Source organism: Podarcis liolepis (genome assembly GCF_965112155.1).
Source record: "Podarcis liolepis genome assembly, chromosome: 4".
NCBI lineage: Eukaryota > Metazoa > Chordata > Lepidosauria > Squamata > Lacertidae > Podarcis > Podarcis liolepis.
In genome coordinates this window covers 45,215,554-45,233,540 of record NC_139558.1, presented here as the reverse complement: position 1 = coordinate 45,233,540, position 17,987 = coordinate 45,215,554, and the positions used below count along the sequence as shown (strand labels likewise).

The 17,987-nt window shown below is 39.2% G+C and overlaps 1 protein-coding gene across 4 annotated transcripts in view; it reads right to left on the bottom strand.

The window, feature by feature from the left end:
- IL1RAPL1 (interleukin 1 receptor accessory protein like 1) overlaps positions 1-17,987 on the bottom strand; it is a 657,222-nt gene that overhangs the window by 549,530 nt on the left and 89,705 nt on the right. For 3 of the 4 annotated variants that reach the window (XM_083498268.1, XM_083498265.1, XM_083498266.1), the window contains exon 2: positions 10,437-10,542. In XM_083498268.1, coding sequence (XP_083354394.1) covers positions 10,437-10,518 — 82 coding nt within the window. In that variant the 5' untranslated portion in view covers positions 10,519-10,542. Of the gene's footprint in view, positions 1-10,436; positions 10,543-15,921; positions 15,995-17,987 lie in introns of all 4 variants that reach the window. The other variant, XM_083498267.1, reaches the window with a different exon arrangement.

Below are 17,987 nucleotides of genomic sequence, written 5' to 3'. Positions count from 1 at the left end.
GAATAAGATATTAAGGAAGATCACATCTCCTATCTAAAATTTCAACCGGCCATGAAGAAATTGGCGCTTTCTGGGTATCTCATTCCTTTGAGCCAATACATTAACAATTCATTTATTTTCTACTAGACTAAACCCATGGCTTCTCTCATTGGGGGCTACAACTGCTCTCCCCAGTCTACAAAGCATTCTATGACCTATGTATGTCTGTATTTTTTTTTTTTTTGAGAATTTGTGTTGCCTGGTCCAAGGGGTCTGCATACAGTAAAGTCAACTTTGAACATAAGAGCAGTCCTGCTGGATCATGCCAGTGGCCCACCTAGTCCAGCAAACAGATACCTATGGGAAAACTGCAAGCAGGACCAGAGCACAAGAATATTCTCCCTTCCTATAATTTTCAGCAACTGGTATTCAGAAACAAACTGTCTCCAACCAGGGAGGCAGAAAATCATAGGCACCATGGCTAACAGCCATAGCTTTATCCTCTATAAATTTGCTTAATCGTATTTTAAAGCCACCCAAGTGAGTGGCCATCACTGCTTCCTGTGGGAATGAGTTCTAGAGTTTAACTACGGTATAAACTGTGTGAAGAAGTGCTTTATTTGATCTATCCTGATTCTTCCAAGTTCTAGTGTCATGGGAAAGGGAGAAAAAAAACTTCTCCAGCTACTCCATGTCATGCATAATTTTACACAGTTCTGTCATATGATCACTTGCCTTTTTTCGAAACCACAAAGTCCCAAGTGCTGCAACTTTTCCTCATAGAAGAGTTGCTCCATTTCCGTGATCATTTTGGTTGCCCTTTTCTGAACTTGTTCAAGCTTATCTGAACCTGTTCAAGCCCTTTAGAGGCAAGAAGACCACAGCAGTACACAGTATTCCAAATGCACTTGCACCATAGATTTGTATAGTGGCATTATGATATTAGCAGTTCTATTTGGGGTTATTTTTCTGCTGGAACTTGCCAGAAGTCAGTTCTGGCACCGCTCAGGTGGGTACCATTGCCATTCTAAGAGAACAAGGGACATGTTCATAGTAAGTTCCGGAACCTCTTTTTCTAGAAAAAATAGCATAATAATAATAATAATAATAATAATAATAATAATAATAATTTATTTATACCCCGCCCATCTGGCTGGGTTTCCCCAGCCACTCTGGGCGGCTTCCAAAAGAATATTAAAATACTATGATACATCAAACATTAAAAGCTTCCCTAAACAGGGCTGCCTTCAGATGTCTTCTAAAAGTCTGGTAGTTGTTGTTCTCTTTGACATCTGGTGGGAGGGCGTTCCACAGGGAGGGCGCCACTACCGAGAAGGCCCTCTGCCTGGTTCCCTGTAACTTGACTAATTTCAGTTCCAAACTATCACGGAACTGTCCATTTATTCTTACTCTCTACTACCTGCTACTTAACCAATTCCAAATCTACAAAAGGACCTCTCTTCTTATTCCATGACTGCTAAACTTCCTGAGGAGGAATTCCTCCAATGATTGTCTTAGTAGCTATAGGTAAAAGTGGGCTTTTCAATAAGGAGATAAAAATACTTTTGCAAAACAACTACAGAAGATGTGCGTTTCACATAAAGGTGATAGCAGCAAAAAGAACCGTAAGCAGAAGTGTCAGCAATTCCAGTATTGCAATTTAAAGCATGACCTTTTCCTTATATGCTAAGCTGCTTCTTACATGGCTTTGTGAACACAATGCTGCTCTTTTTCCTCCATTATATTTGAGAGCGGGAGAGCCCTCAAGTGTTTCATATTTAATCTGGGAACGATTTTCAAAAGTTGCAATCATGGCAGAAAACTCTACGTGGCAGAGGTATATCTGCTGCTTTCAGTTTGTTTCTTTTCTTGTTGGCAAAAGTATATATGAAACCAGAACAGTAAGATATAGATCATACTACTCTTGGACTGTGAGAAAATGGAATCACTTGGAACAGTGACTCTGTGTGCATGTAGATGTGTCCTTCTTAATTCATATGCCTCTTTGTCTCCAGTTACCTGTCATGGAACTATTGTCTATGAATTGCCTAAAAGAAGGCAGTGGAGGACATAGTGAAGAAGAATGAACAAGAGGAACTGGTTATTTTTAAAAAGAAAACAAGTCAGAATAAAGTTAGAGAAATGAGAGTAGGGCTAAGGCTAAAGAAGGTAAGGATGTGGGAGAAGCAACAATGCTACAAAAATAGTTAAAGAAAGGTACATTATATTACATGAATTAGCATGGCAGAAAAAAGAATAGGAAAGGATATAACAGGCAGGATATTTTGTTTTTGTTGACAAAACAGCCTTATAGCAGTAAACCATGTGAAAATGGGATTGTATCTGCCTAAATACAATATACGATACGATATACGATGTCTTTATTGTCACTGTCCCATGCAGAACAATGAAATTGGAAAAAAAATCAGATTAAAAGTAAAGGTAAAGGTATCCCTGACTGTTAGGTCCAGTCGCGGACGACTCTAGGGTTGCGCGCTCATCTCGCTCTATAGGCCAAGGGAGCCAGCGTTTGTCCACAGACAGCTTTCGGGTCATGTGGCCAGCATGACAAAGCTTCTTCTGGCGAACCAGAGCAGCGCACGGAAACGCCGTTTACCTTCCCGCCAGAGCAGTACCTATTTATCTACTTGCACTTTGACGTGCTTTCGAACTGCTAGGTTGGCAGGAGCTGGGACTGAAAAACAGGAGCTCACCCCGTCATGGGGATTCAAACTGCCGACCTTCTGATTGGTGTCCATGTACTTACTCGTCTACTTATTTCAGTGGGTCTCTTCTGAATATGCCTTAGCTGGCTAGAACCCAGAGAGTTTTATTCATATTTGTCTTACCTTGCCCCTTTGATAAATGTTGACAATATGATATGAACACCTTTGACAACATCATCCTTTCACCACACAGAAAAGAAAGCAGCACACACACTGTACACACCAATAAGTAGCACCTTGAATAAAATAAAATAAAAAAATAAAATAATGTTGTATTCCAAATCTTGAGAGAAGGAAAACCCATTATGCAAAGAACCAGTGCAAGTGTGCTTCCCAGTTGCTATGGAAACATTTGCCCTGAGTTTAACAGAACAGTAGACATGAGGGGCAATGCTCTGTGATAGCATAGCAATAAGAAAAACTTTCTCAAAGTTTCTGCTTGCTACTTGCAACTCACCTAGAGTAGTCTGGTATGAATTATCAAAAATAAGGAATTGTGTCACCAAAAAGAGCACCAATCTGCATAAAATGTGCATGTGGAATACACATTTGGGAATGATTACTGTAATTTAAATAGAAATACATTTCATCATAGCTGGGAAGAAGCCGTGTGACCTGTATCCCTGCCCAATCTGCTAACCAGGTGCTGCTAACACTGGGTGGGGATTTTCAAGGCTCCTGGTCTCCAGTTTTATGGTTCCTTATCTTTAAACTAGACTGGACTAGACAGCTCTCAAACACAGTATATGTGCAGTTTCCTATATAGAAATTGTCATCAGATACAATGGGAGGAGGGAGGAGTGTAAAGCAGTCCTTATTTAGCTAGAGTTAAGACTACTAGGCTAGTGCCAATTTATGAATTGTCCACGGCAGACTGTCCATAACACCATTGCCAATTAAGTAATGAGAAACACAGAAGACTAAGAATTATTCACAAGACAAGCAGCGTGTATACTTTAAATTCATTTGAAAGCATGGAGCTCCAGTTGCGTCTTAAAAGAGCTTCTGAGGAGTGCATATCAGCTTAAACCATATCTAAGATTTGTTTTATTAATCCCCCCATATTGTTTTATTTCCCCATCTGTATTACATCCCTTGTTTTTAGTTTTGTTTATTTAATATCTTTGCAAAACCACCAGATGGCATTGCAGTGCTCAATTATTTTATTAGGCATTCCTTATACAAAGAATTGATAGAAACCATTTGAATCTTCCTTTTCTGGTCTACTTCCCATTTGATTAGTATTTCAACTCTCCATTAGCAACAAATCTCAATTCTCTTTAATAGGTGCCTAGTGGCTCAATCAGGAGGAGGAATATAATAAAATTTAATAAACATCACTTCTTTCTGGAATGTATGCAGAGGAAATTATAGCAACCATGCTGGAGTTAAACAAAATTCTTGCAAATTACCAGGGATGTAAAACATGTGCCTACCAAGAAGCACATTTGTTTTTATTTTGGCTTAGACTTTAATTTGAGTTGCACAATAAGATACCTTCAGAGAAACCATGGGAGCCAAGCTATTTAGAACACACTTCAATAAAGTTGGCTAAACATAAATAAGAGGCATAGCTAGTTGCTAATGGAACCACCACAGGTTTCTTTTCTGTTTTAGAAATAGGTTCTTTCACTTCCAAGCTCTCTTTAAAAACCACCCAACAAACTGGCAAAGTTGTCTGTGGGGCAGGGTACATACTTTGAACTTGAAAGACCTTATTCAGCTTCAAAACAGGAACACACATCAGTATGCTGTCTTTTTATGTTGTTATTTAGGAAATTTTGTATATATATATTTGGCATATCACAATATGTATCTGATATGGAGTTCCAGCATCCACCCAAAATGTACAAAACACAAAACAAAACATTCTCATATGTCACACTGGGAAACACATTTAAATGAATTCATTTCACACTTTTTGTGTCACATACACTGTATATTAAGGGAACAAATGGAAGCTATCAAATATGTTATCCACTATAATATCACTAGGATGCCTTGCCAAAGCTAAAAAAAATGTGCAGGTAAAATTCAGAATTAAGCATGACCTCTGAAAACAGCTATGCAATATTATCTATTTACAAATTAGAAAATAATCACATCATCCATTGTGACTGACAGGGGGAAAAACCAACACATTTCTATCCCAAAGAAAAGAAAAGAAAAGAAAAGAAAAGAAAAGAAAAGAAAAGAAAAGAAAAGATAAGATAAAAGCAGGAACTAGCTAAAGCCCAACAGGTCATGTCTGAGGGAAGGAGTGGTGGGGAGCACAAAAAATAATCATGCTGCACTGAAGCAGTAGATTGCACTATATATCTCCTAACTCTCCCTGCCCAACAAAACCCTTGGACAGCTAGAGTGCCTGGCAAATCAGAGCCAGAGCCAATCATGTGTCAATGTGATGTTCCACAAAAATACCCAATTGGCCCTTTCCTTTCAGTCCCCCTCAGAGAGAGCAATTTAGCAATATGTGCCTAATAACAGTGGCGCAAAGCACAAAAAGGTCACTAAGAATGGACATGACACCAGGCCTTGAACTGGGAACTCATGGACAGAATTTGGGACCTGGAACCATGCCCACAAGAAAGGGCTTCAGAGCCTCTTCACAGAGAGAAGAGGAGTGTGCAATATCAGTCTCATTACTTAGTGGATATTGTGAAATGTCTGGATTGACTGGACCTATAATGGATACTAGAAATCTAGCATTCACCCCTTGCTTTGAGAACAAGAGAAGTACTTTATGAGTATGGCACAAAAGAATCCAAGCTTTAGTATCTGTTCTGAGGTATATTTCAGGCACAGGTTCAGGAATAATCACCCACAGCCTCAGCATCAACCAGATGTTGTTGTACTGCCAACTGCCATCAGCCCCAGCAAGCACGTCCAGTGGTCAGGGATTATGGGAGTTTGACTCCAACAGTCTCGAGGGTCACGGGTACATCATCCTTGATCTACAAGGACCATGACACATTTGGTTCTACAGGCATTGAACAGCATTATGCTCAGAGCAGACCCATTGACAACTGGGTTGTCAATGGAAACCAAAGAACAGGAGACAATGGGCTTGAGTAGAGTGTTGGTCAAGAATATACTTAGCTCTGACCTAGAAGCTTATACTCCTACATTGTCTCCAGTGACCAACCTGGAAGCAACAAACAAACAAAAACAAGCACCACTAATGGTGACTACAAATGTACTAGTTCAACTAGAGCTTTTTGTTTTTGCTTTATTATGAATTTCTAGCACTATATCCTAATACAAGCATAACCACAGATAAGGAAGACAATGTACTAGTGCCCACAATTCATTGCTGCCCAATGATAAGAAAGCTTCCAAGTCCTATAAGCAACCAATCAACCACAACCTGAAATGAGACTCCAAAAATCATTTCATCAATCCCACAAATAGTAAAGGCAGAAGAACTGAGAACGAAAGAAAACATGTAGGAGATGCAGGTCATGGAGATGGAAAATTCCAAGAGCACCAATCTATCTTGATATGCCTATTCATTGCAGTGGTCCTCAAAGAATGCTTGCATAAAAGGATTCAGTCTTTACCTGACTACCTGTCTCTAAGCATCTTCAACCTGAAATATTTGTCCTCTGGAATGATGGCTCCCTGTGCTTCAAGACTCCCCAGTGCTACTATCTTTTTGCTGACCAGTGCTGTTTGTTTCAAAAAATGTGAAACATTTTGAGTAGTTTGGGATGCACCTGTGTTATATAGATAACAAGAGGAAGTTACATTTTATTTTGAAAAAGTACTTTTAGGCGGGGGTTTAGCAGAGCCTGCTTCATACCTAACAGAAGGTGACGTTTACAATCCTATACACACTTAGTAGGCAGCATGCTGCACTTAGTATCAGAGGTTTTACATTTCAATAGACATGTATAGAATCCCACTGTTTATGCTTAAGAGTAAGTTCTACTGGGCATGATTCTGAGTAAATATGCATAGCGTTTGTATGTAAGACAGTGATGGCCAAACTTGGCCCTCCAGCTGTTTTGGGACTACAATTCCAATCATCCCTGATTACTGGTCCTGTTAGCTAGGGATGATGGGAGTTGTAGTCCCAAAACAGCTGGAGGGCCAAGTTTGGCCATCACTGATGTAAGAGATGCAAATACAGGTTGTTTCTTTCCAGAATACTGTAATATAGGGAGTTCAATCCCAAACAGTGTTTCTTCCCAACCTATAACTTTGATACACATTGACTCAGAAGGCTGTGGATTAGAACAGAGTCCTCACAAACTTTAGCAATTAAAATAACCATGCAGAAGTTTCTGTGCTGAGGTTAGAGCTCTTCCTTGAAGATATTCATGATGTTACTATTACATTGGATCCTTCTTTTGCAGTTTTTTTTAAAAAAAACTTCTGAGAAAGAAGTGAAATGTCCTGGGGGTGAGGAAATCTGCTCAATTCTGGTATCAAGAAATATTTTTCAAAAGATACATCTTCATATGACTTTAAAGGTTTGCCTTTTAAAAAAAAAGAAATAGATACTCCCAACACAAGTTTCATGCTTTCAATTTCAGTGCTAAGAACCATTCTTCATAAAGACAAATTTACTCAGCACAGCTGTAAAACTTTGCCTTTGAAAGAGAATGTTGAATTTCTCATGAACAAAGTCACAACTGGGCTTTCTATTTTAAGCTGTTTCTTCAATTAAGCAATGGGGAAGAACCCAATATGAAAAGTTACACAACCTTTGTTACCTTAATCTGGTGGATTTTATTAAACTTGGAGTGTCTGAGACACATACATAACAGCAGAACATGGAGGCTGCAACACTTATCTGAAAGGAGGTAAAGGCTCAAAGGCACAGTATTTCTTTCAGTGTGTTGAATAGTTGTTTCCATTAAAATGAATGGGGTAGCTTGGGAGCAGGAGTTGTGTGTGCACCTCAAAGGGAATCCAAGTTGTTTTCTCAGGAAACACATTCAATGTTAATTTTTAAAAGCCTCACATCTATTACTGGGTTTATGACTGCACTATGTAAAATGTTAAAAATATATTTTAAAAAAGAAGTTATGATGAAGCCACGTATATGTTGCACACATACCCTTATCTATTTTGCTTAACGATTTCACAGAATAGGAGAGAAAGCAGGCTCAAGAATCTGTTTTGTAAAAATGCCATCAAGCTGAGTATTGAATAATCTACAGAAATTTGTCTATCTCTTTGTTTACCTTGTTTTTAGAAAGAGTTCCTTATGCCAACAGAGAAGCAAAAAACAAAGCTTGTGTCTTTGCATAAACAAAGTGTGTGCTTTGAATTGCTTAAAAGACCATCACTTTTTATTAAAGAGGTGAAAAACACACATCGAAACATCTCATCGCCCTACATTTTTCACAACTTGTTATCTGATCTTCTGAAGAAATCAGCATTAATCACTAGGTGCAGGAATCAAGAACTGAGTAAACAACTTTTGTTTTGTCTTATGAGTTCACCACAGATACAGATTTCAGGAACAAGTTGGAAACCATTTTAATATCAAACCGGTATTTTATTAACAAAATAAAAGCAGAATTCTAAGCATTATAACAATTAACATGTATATAAGAAATGGTTTGTTAGAACTTCTTTTCCTCTTCAAGAGTTTGTGGGAAGTGAGTTTCAAAACCACACTCATTAATGCAGATAAAATATAATTCATAACATAGTAATCATCTTTCCAGACAGGTTGGGAACATAGTCTGGGACGCATAAGGCAGGAATTTAATTGCAGATGCAGATGGACTGTTGTTTAGGCAAAGAACTGAGCATCAACACTGGTGAACTACTGGGAGAAACAGGGGTGTGCCTGACAAGACAGGTCTGTTGAACCATCTCCCATAAATTGGGTAGCAAAAAGCAAATAAAAAAAATTAAGAAACCATGGAGAATGTGAATAACTGAATTAAAATATCAGTCGTGTTTGTAGCAAACCAGTACCACCATCTTAACCAGCTGTTTAGAGAGATCTTTGTTTAAAAGATACACTATTTTATCCAAAGTTTATTTGATTTGATTCAGGGGCATAGATTCTGGAGATTTTTATTAAATGCATTCCAGTGTTTCAAAGATACTGAGGCATGGTATGAAATGGCATTCAACATCATAAACTTATTCTCATATGAAACAAGGAAAACATATCATTTTATTGTATAAAGTTCAACACCTGTAAGATCAATCAAAGACAATGCTGAAAACTGTTATACCTTCAGAAATAAGTTTGAATTCATGCCAAGCCATCATCATAAGGATGTGGTTAAGACACAACATTCAATATAGCTTACAAAAAACATTGTTGTCACATATATGGTATCCTTAAATAAAATGATCAATACTTAGTGTCCAATGGACCACAAAGCTGTCCTAGGGGAGCTCAAGGAAGATTCAAGCACACAGATTCAAAAAATATAGTCAAACATATTGAATTGACCACAAAGAGATACCCACATAATATTCTTTTAAGCATTCTAACTTCAGGTTTGTTTTTGTTTTTTTAACAGAGTCAGCATATTGATTATAAATGGCTGCAACTTTGTAGGAATCCCTTTTACCTGTGAAAAGAACTCCCCGCTTGAGATCGTTTTGCCCCACAACCCTTTGGGAAAGTAGCAAACACATTAATAAAGGATGGGTGTACAAAGAAGGGCAAGGCATTCCCATGGCCAACATAACTTTTCTAATGCTTCTGAGCATGTAGTTGTGTGCAGCTTACTAGGTAAAACAGAAATGCATAGAAACTAGCTTTTGCGCCACAACTAGCCATGTATAACAACACACAATCAGCACCAGATAGGAATGAAAGTCCTGCTAAGCAATGCTGGTAGCCATGGAACTTCTAATGCAGTAGGAATGACCTCAGTAACAAACCCTTTTGACTACAAAACCATTTAAAGGCTATGCCTTCAGCAATGTCTTCAGGTAGTCAAATTTGACACCAAGAAATCACATTCACAAGTAACTCCCCTTCATCTGTTATAAATATGAAGGACATCAGCGGCAGGACTGTGCAGCAGCACTAAGCCTGCTCCCTCACATCTTCCATCTTTTCAGCATGAATGCCTGAAGAGGATCCCTCTGCAAATGAGCAGCTGCTTATGTGTAAGGGCTCTGCTCTTCAGACACTTGTGCCTGATGTGCAGAAATGAGTGGTGGCTCTAGCTCAATGGATGATGCTGGAAGGAGGGTGGTAGCACAGTTGGTATAATGAACTTAAGATGCAGCCCTAAAAATGGCACCAAAGCAACTTCAGATCAAGCCTGGGAAAAGATGAAGATGGAAAAACCAACGTGAAAGACTGGATACAATTTTTAAAGGCTTTCTGACACCTAGAAGCCACCTTGAAATAGTTCAAATGGAACAATTCAGTGCAGCACTGATTGACCACAAACCTATTCCTTTCAGACCATTCCCAACTCCAAATCAATTTCATTAATTTGCCAAAGTAGCAGAGTGCTAACTATGAAGTTGTTTTAGAAACTGAGTCAAAAACATTCATGTAGAAGCTATACATAACCATAGAAAGGGGAAGAATGGTTGCAAGTGCCTATATAAACTACAGAGCTCGATATAGTCTGTGTATAGATATAGCATATGTTTCTAGATGCTATCATGTGGCCTGATCTCTGCACAGAACATTATATGACCAATTCATACATTTCCAAATCCAAACAGCACTTTACAAATGTCTCTACAAATGCATTGCCCTAATTAATGGAAAAGAGAATGTCTTCTTACCTGAGCCCCTTTTGGTCACAACCTTCAAACTCTGAACAAGAGTAGCATACAAGAGAATTAAGTGAGGAATAGGAGCTTTCATCTTCCAGCTCTCCAAGGCTGTTCCCTGAAGCAGAAGGAAAAGATACATTTTGTTATGTTTGCTTCGTTTTCGCTGAAATATAATTTTTGACATTAAACAAAGGAAACTTCAATAGATTGTATCAGTTCATCTCATGTGGTAAATTTCTACCTACTATTGAGGAAAGTTCCAGAAATCAGAATGAAATTTATTATTATGCAGAAGTCAGAAATACAAAATTCCTATTTCAGTGATAACTGCTCTTGTTAAAGGAAGAAAAATTGCAGCCACATTTCAATATACAGTCACATGTGCTTTAGCACATTGAAATCAATGGGCTTTAGTGCCTTTAGCTCTGTGCTGGATTACGGCTTACAACTTTATACTTAGCATGAATATTTTATTGAGCAATCTTCTGCAATGTGGAAATTAAACTCTATTCCAAAATCAGTCTGCAAATCTGATTCCTTAAGCCTTCAATACATCATCCATCTGTAGCCTCCTAGAGGCAAAATATTGGTTTATTTTTTAGATAGTTCCCTATATTGGAAGAAAAATGTGCTCCTATGCAATTAGCTATTAGAATTATAGAGCCATTGAGAGCCTGAAGGCTAATATTGCCCTCCTGAAGCCAAGGCTGCTCTCTTGCACTGAGACTGGAACACACTTAGACAGCTTATGGAGCATTCATGAACTGCAGAAATTAACACCTGCAAACAAATAAGGGGGAGTGGGATCACACCTGTGGGCTTCACTTGATAACTAGGTATTCAAGGTCCCAAACCTATGTCTATAGGCTCCCTACTTGCAATCAGAGATTGTATAGGTCCCTGTACAAGTGAGACATTGAACACTTAGAAGTGGGGTGTGGGCCAGTGGGCATGATGCCAGTTTCTACACCTGCATAGGGCTTTAAATTAATTCATACAACAAATCTTACATTATTCAGATTGAAGTGTAACAAACACAGTGAGAAAGAATTGGAGAGTCATGCTGCAGAGAAAGATGAAAAGTCCACATACACTATTATGCCTATTTTGAAAGAAAAAGATAACAAACAGAGGGGTGGGGGAGAGCTGTCAGTTTTTCTAATGCAGCTTTCATTTATTTTATTTTTTTAAGAACTAAGAACATCAAACTTCCAAAAAGCATTATTATAGCCTTAAAGAAGATGAGAAAGCTGGAAAATGTGGCTTGACAGTCACTTTTTCTACCAGTTTAGAAACATAATACTTATATCTTTCACGTCTACAAGATTAGTAGTTTGGGCACTGCCCTCGAGAACCTCAAAGTATGTAAAAGTAACACATTCCAATTAATCAAGCAGTGGCTCTACGACCACGAAAGACAGCGCTTGTTACCTCATACTCCAATATCTTGTTAGGTATCACAACATCCTACGGAACCTGTGCCAACTATCTAAAGGATCTACTCCTCCCTTCCCATCAAAGAGCCTTTATACTTGCAAGACTAAATGCTTCCCCTTCCTCCGTGACCAAAGGCAGATGCTCACACATTCGATTTCAAGCCTCTTTGGGTGCCTGCCATCAAGAAGTACCTGATTCAATGGACCACATTCTCTTAGATTGCCCTTTACACAGCAGACCTCGCCAACTGATGCTGAGCAAAATGTTGGACATCCGGCCCACAATTCCGAGAAGAAGCCAAATAAGGTTTCTCCTGGCAGATCAGGAGAAAGGTATTACTGCTTTAGTAGCTTCCTTTTTAGCCGCAATTTTACCCGAAAGGGTTCTCAACGAACTATCCTTTCAGGATATAGACATGGCATAGCTAAATATTCAAATGCACACGATCATAGTGTGCTCTTTTAACCCTTGATAGCTTCACCCTTGTCTTTTTAATTATTCCAGTTACTTGAAGTGTTTTATACTGTGATGCCAATAAAGGTATTTGATTGATTGATTGATTGATTGATTGATACAAGAATAGAGGCAATACAACTAGACCCCCTGTAGGGGGCAAAAGGAGACAGAATCCTTGGGGTAATAAAATTCTACTCCCCCCTTTTAAACCAAAAATGTGAGTGTTACAGACCTAGATGGTAGGAGGGAAATGCAAGGTGATTAAAGAAAGAAAAAATCTGTTCTATGTCAATACTCAGCCCCAGATATTGGTATTACAGGGAACCAGGCAGAGGGCCTTCTCGGTAGTGGCACCTGCCCTGTGGAATGCCCTCCCATCAGATGTCAAAGAGAACAACAATTACCAGACTTTTAGAAGACATCTGAAGGCAGCCCTGTTTAGGGAAGCTTTTAATGTTTGATGCATTACTGTATTTTAATATTTTGTTGGAAGCTGCCCAGAGTGGCTGGGGAAGCCCAGGCAGATGGGAGGGGTATAAATAATAAATTATTATTATTATTATTATTAAGCATTTCTATACAATTTTAAGAGTATAAATAAAAGCTACTTATGCAGAGGTGAAGCAGAACAGATGCAACTTAAGCTATGTCAAACTATATTGCTGTGTGATACTGCAGGCCTGAATTGTACGCTTCTGTAACCAAAATTCCATTTTTCAGTCAGTGCACTAAGTGATGCTGCAGGAAATCCTGATGCTGATATCTTCAGTCTTCATGATACTAGAGAGAGTCAGCTCCTTGCTCAGCATGAGCCTAACAAATACCGTCCAAAAGAATGAGTGACTTTTACATAGCACTTTAAGATCAACGGATATAGTGTGATTGCAAAACAGAGCCGAGCATGCTCATTACGGTCGGCCTGCTGAAGAGAACATCTCCTATTGTAAAAGGAAATATAAAACTATAAAGCCTTGCCATAATAAAAACTGAAGACAAAGCCTGGTGTCAGAGAAGGCAACAAAGAGCACACAAGAAAGGCCTTTGGCAGATAAAATTCCTATTCATCATCTCTGTAGCCACTAACATTTATGAGGGCCACTTACGCATGTGAGAAGAAAAAAAGAACTTCACGAAACCAGGAGGAGGGCACCAATTTGTATAAACTCTGCAAGCGTTGATGTTTATGCATAGATACAAATTTAGAGCTGATTTCTATTCTTTAAATATAAATTCATACATTTACATAGTAAGGGAGACTGTGAATAGGTGTTCTGTGTCCCTATTCCATCTCCCAGTCCAGGAGCAGCTGGCAGGCATTTTCAAGGCCTCTGCTCTTCTTTTTTTGTCTTTAAACCAGACTTGGACAGAAACAGCCCTTTTATACCTTCCAACTTTTCCCAGTGCAAACCCAGGACACACATATTCTGGGATGTGCTTCCAGATGAATCACATGACCCGTGCTTGGCTCTTGCCCCCCAAAAGCATGTTTTTTGGGGGGAGGGGTGAGAGCATTTGAGAGCGTGGCACCCAAAATGGCTGTCAAGATCTTGTAGAAAAAACAGGATGTCTCTTTTTTTCTGGGGAACCCGGAAGGCATGCCCTTCTAAAGGAGGATTCCTTCAAATGGAAAACTGCCTGTAAAGTGGTACACGTGGCCACCCTACAAACACTTTGATTATTAAAAAGTAGTACAATATCATGAGCACTTTACAGATCATAATATGGTGAGATGGGAAGCAGGAGCAGAGAAGACTCCTACTTCAAACCTTCACCCTCAAACTCTACAAAAGATAAGGATGACATACCAAAGGGAGGAGGGCTTGGCTGTGTACCCCTGCCCTACTTTCTTGTGACTGTTTACACACAAGGTAATGCACAGCCAGACCAGACTTTAGTCTCATGTTGGATACCTTTCAACAGGACAGTTCCTTTGAAAAGGAAAACGTAAGGCACACTGAAGCTAATGATAAACTGTCTAATGCAATAACTTAATTCGGACATGCACTTGTTGACAGTAAAACACTGCCATATAAACTGCCTAAAAGTTGCAACAGTTAGTCCATGAATTCCCAAACGGTTGTGTGTGGACCCCTAGTTGTCTCCAAGCTTCATTCAGTTGGTGTATGGATTTGTGGTTGAAGATGGGAGATGGCACATCCATTGCATTATATATATATTTACACTTACACTTACACTTACACACACACACACACACACACACACACACACACACAGTGGTACTTCAGGTTACATACACTTCAGGTTAAAGACTCCGCTAACCCAGAAATATTACCTCAGATTAAGAACTTTGCTTCAGGATGAGAACAGAAATCGTGCTCCAGCGGCGCAGCAGCAGCAGGAGGCCCCATTAGCTAAAGTGGTGCTTCAGGTTAAGAACTATTTCAGGTTAAGAACGGAGCTCTGGAACGAATTAAGTACTTAACCCGAGGTACCACTTATTACAGTTTGAATTATATAGAATTGCATTTTTTACAACAGGCAGATAATTCACTAAGTGGTCTGCCATGGCTCGCAGCAATTTTTAAATACAGTGGTACCTCAGGCACGATTTCTGTTCTCATCCTGAGGCAAAGTTCTTAACCTGAGGTAATATTTCCGGGTTAGCGGAGTCTGTAACCTGAAGCATATGTAACCTGAGGTACCACTGTAGTCTGGGGGTGGGGGCTTGGAAACCAATGCGTTAGTCAATTTTGCTGGACATGGGAACTAAGTCACTAAGTCACATCATTCTAGTTTAGAAAGATTTTTTTTTAAAAAAACCTTTTGAAATTTAGTCAGACTGAACTTAGACTGAAACACAGTAACACAGCAACCAAACTGCAGTTCATACTTAGCTCTGAAAGTCAGCGCTGAAGCTTAGTATGGTCTTTCCGGGGGGGGGGGAGGGAATAATGCACAGTGGCCTGTGGGAAAGAAATGAAGCCAGTTCCACAACTGGGACCAATTTTTTCCTTGCATGTTTCCATGAGAAAAGCATCACTAGTTTCTGCTATTCCCATGACTCAGCTTGTAAAAAATCATTCCCCCTGTTCTCTTAGGATTTCTAGGTCAAGAGCCTCTGCGCCTCTAGTTACTGAAGAGAATATAAAATTCAACCATGTGTAGATTTTCCCGTCATAGGGCTGTCAGGCCAGGGAGGCAATGCTCTTTCATAAAACTTAAAGGTGCAGGAACCTTTTGGATGGGGGTTCTGTCTTGTCTTTGTCTCTCTGCTTCCTAACCACCAACACTGCATCTTGGGCTTTCATATTGCTCTCCTCCCTCAGTCACTCACTTTTTTCAACTCTGAGGTAGCACTACACAGTGTTTCCTTACGTCCCAGCAGTTCAAGAGTAAAGTGTCCTTCTCCTATCTCATCTCCTTTAGCTGGGTGTACTCTCAGGCAATCGCCCTCAGGGTCAGCATTCCCATTTCATCACACACTTTCCTGACACCAGCATACACACACTTCCCCTCACATGCTTTCCCCCCCTGTGCATGCTTTCAACAGCTTCTCCTTTGCATCCCCTTCTCCATCCTGTTCTTAAATCCTCATCACCAATGACCCTCTTCCTTCCTATTCTTTATCTCTTGCACTTACCCTTTTCACTTAAGATCTTGGTTTGTCTTTCATTCCCACCAGTCACTTTTTTTTATCGGCCCTGCTCAGCAATCTGAAATTTTCAAGAGAAAATGAAGCTTTTCCTGACATATTCTTTTCTATTAAACCTGGGTGGCTAAATTGAGCCTCCACACACGTATTAGTAACTGGCTTATGTAACAAGTCTCTATATACTGGTAATTCATTGGCAGGATCCCTAATGCACACCTACAGCAGGATTCCGCCTCGGCTAAGGGAGGAGACGAAATGGGGAATGTTGAGGCTGTGCTGTGCATTTGATTCACAGTACCTGAATACAAAGCAATATGGAAATGGTAGAGGGGGGGAAAGCATCTCAAGTAATCAATTTCAGTATGTCAGGTTACTTTTATAGGCAGTGAAGCAGATCCAGTTCTCTAATTTTGCTGTCTCTTGGCTATCTGCCCAACGGCTTCCATTTTAATTCATCTTGCAGTGTTAAAGGGCCCGAATAGAACAATCCAGTCTACTTTTGTCTTCCCTCTCCATTCGTCTTCTGCCATGGCTGATTACATAGCTTCATTTATGGAATTCAGTTTGACCCTAACTCTTTCTAGAGCCAGGCCCTGAGAGAACCTCTGTATTCTTAAAAGCTGCACAGAAGGGATAAATGAGTTTTGCTTTAACTTTATTTGCTCCTGGGAGCTCTTCCCACTGAGCTTTCCAGTCTCACACAGTTCCCAATTGGTATAGCCAATAGGAGCCAGAAACCATGGCAACTGATATGCCACAAATGCCCTCATTGAGAGCATTACAAACACACAATATAGATTACTTAGAGACTTCTGGCCATTTGTAAACCTAAGACTAAACCCAAATTATGTCAAATCATTTCATAGCAGATGAGCTTCAGGCTAGTTTCTGTTTCTGGACTACAACTCCCATTATTCTAGACCACTGGCCATTCTGGCTGGGGCTGATGGGATTTGGACATCCAACAACTTTATACTGTAAACTGCCCTGTGATCTTCAGATGAAGGATAGTATATAAATTTTATTATTATTATTACATTGGTACCTCGGTTTAAGAACTATTTGGTTTACAAACTCCACAAAACTGGAAATAGTGTCCCGGTTTGAGAACTTTACCTCGGTCTAAGAATGGAACCTAAATGTTGAAAGGGCACCTGCAGTGGTAGGCCTCATTAGGGAAAGCACGCCTTGGTTTAAGAACAGTTTTGGTTTAAAAATGGACATCCGGAACAGATTAAGTTTGTAAACCAAGGTACCACTGCTTTATTATTATTATTGTTATTATTATTATTATTAAGTTCCTATATAGAAATCATTAAATTCTAAACACACAATAAACAGACAGACATACAAACAAAGCAACTAGCAACTTATTTCATTTGGGCAATCAAATATTTGTATGAATTGAGTTTATGTTTACATATTGAATTAAGGTTACAAAGGAGACACAGACTACAATAACCGAGTACAAATTCCATTGGACTTTATTATAATGCAACATGATTTAGAGAAGCAGAGATGAGGAAAATCCTAAAAGTTCAATTTTCTGCCCTTGGGAAGCATGGGCTAATGGCAGCTATATACAGCATATATATTTTTTCTGACTGCTGATAGCTTGCGGATTTCATACTCGAATTTGCTTTGGTGAATTTACTACAGCATAATGCAATCATAAAAGGGCCAGTACATTCAGTAGTCTGAAAAGTGACAATGCTGTTTCAGCAACAGCTTTTTGGTAGTCCCCCAGAAGACTACCATCTGTGGAAAAGATAGCAAGAATCCCTTTTCCAGTAAGTTTGATCTGCATTAAATCTGTCTGCTTGAAAATTTCAATTTCCATATTTTTAAATCCTAAGGACCCAGATGCAAATCTTCATGTCTATTGACATCAGGCAAGCACCTTTTTTGTACTGCTTTTGATGCCTGCTAAAAATGTTCTTCCCCAAGCAGCCTATAAAGAAATGAAAATCTATTAGTAACCATGTTTTTAAAATTTGGTTCATTTTATCTCTCTCTTTTTTAAATTTTATGAGGTTTTTGCTTTTAGTTTGTTG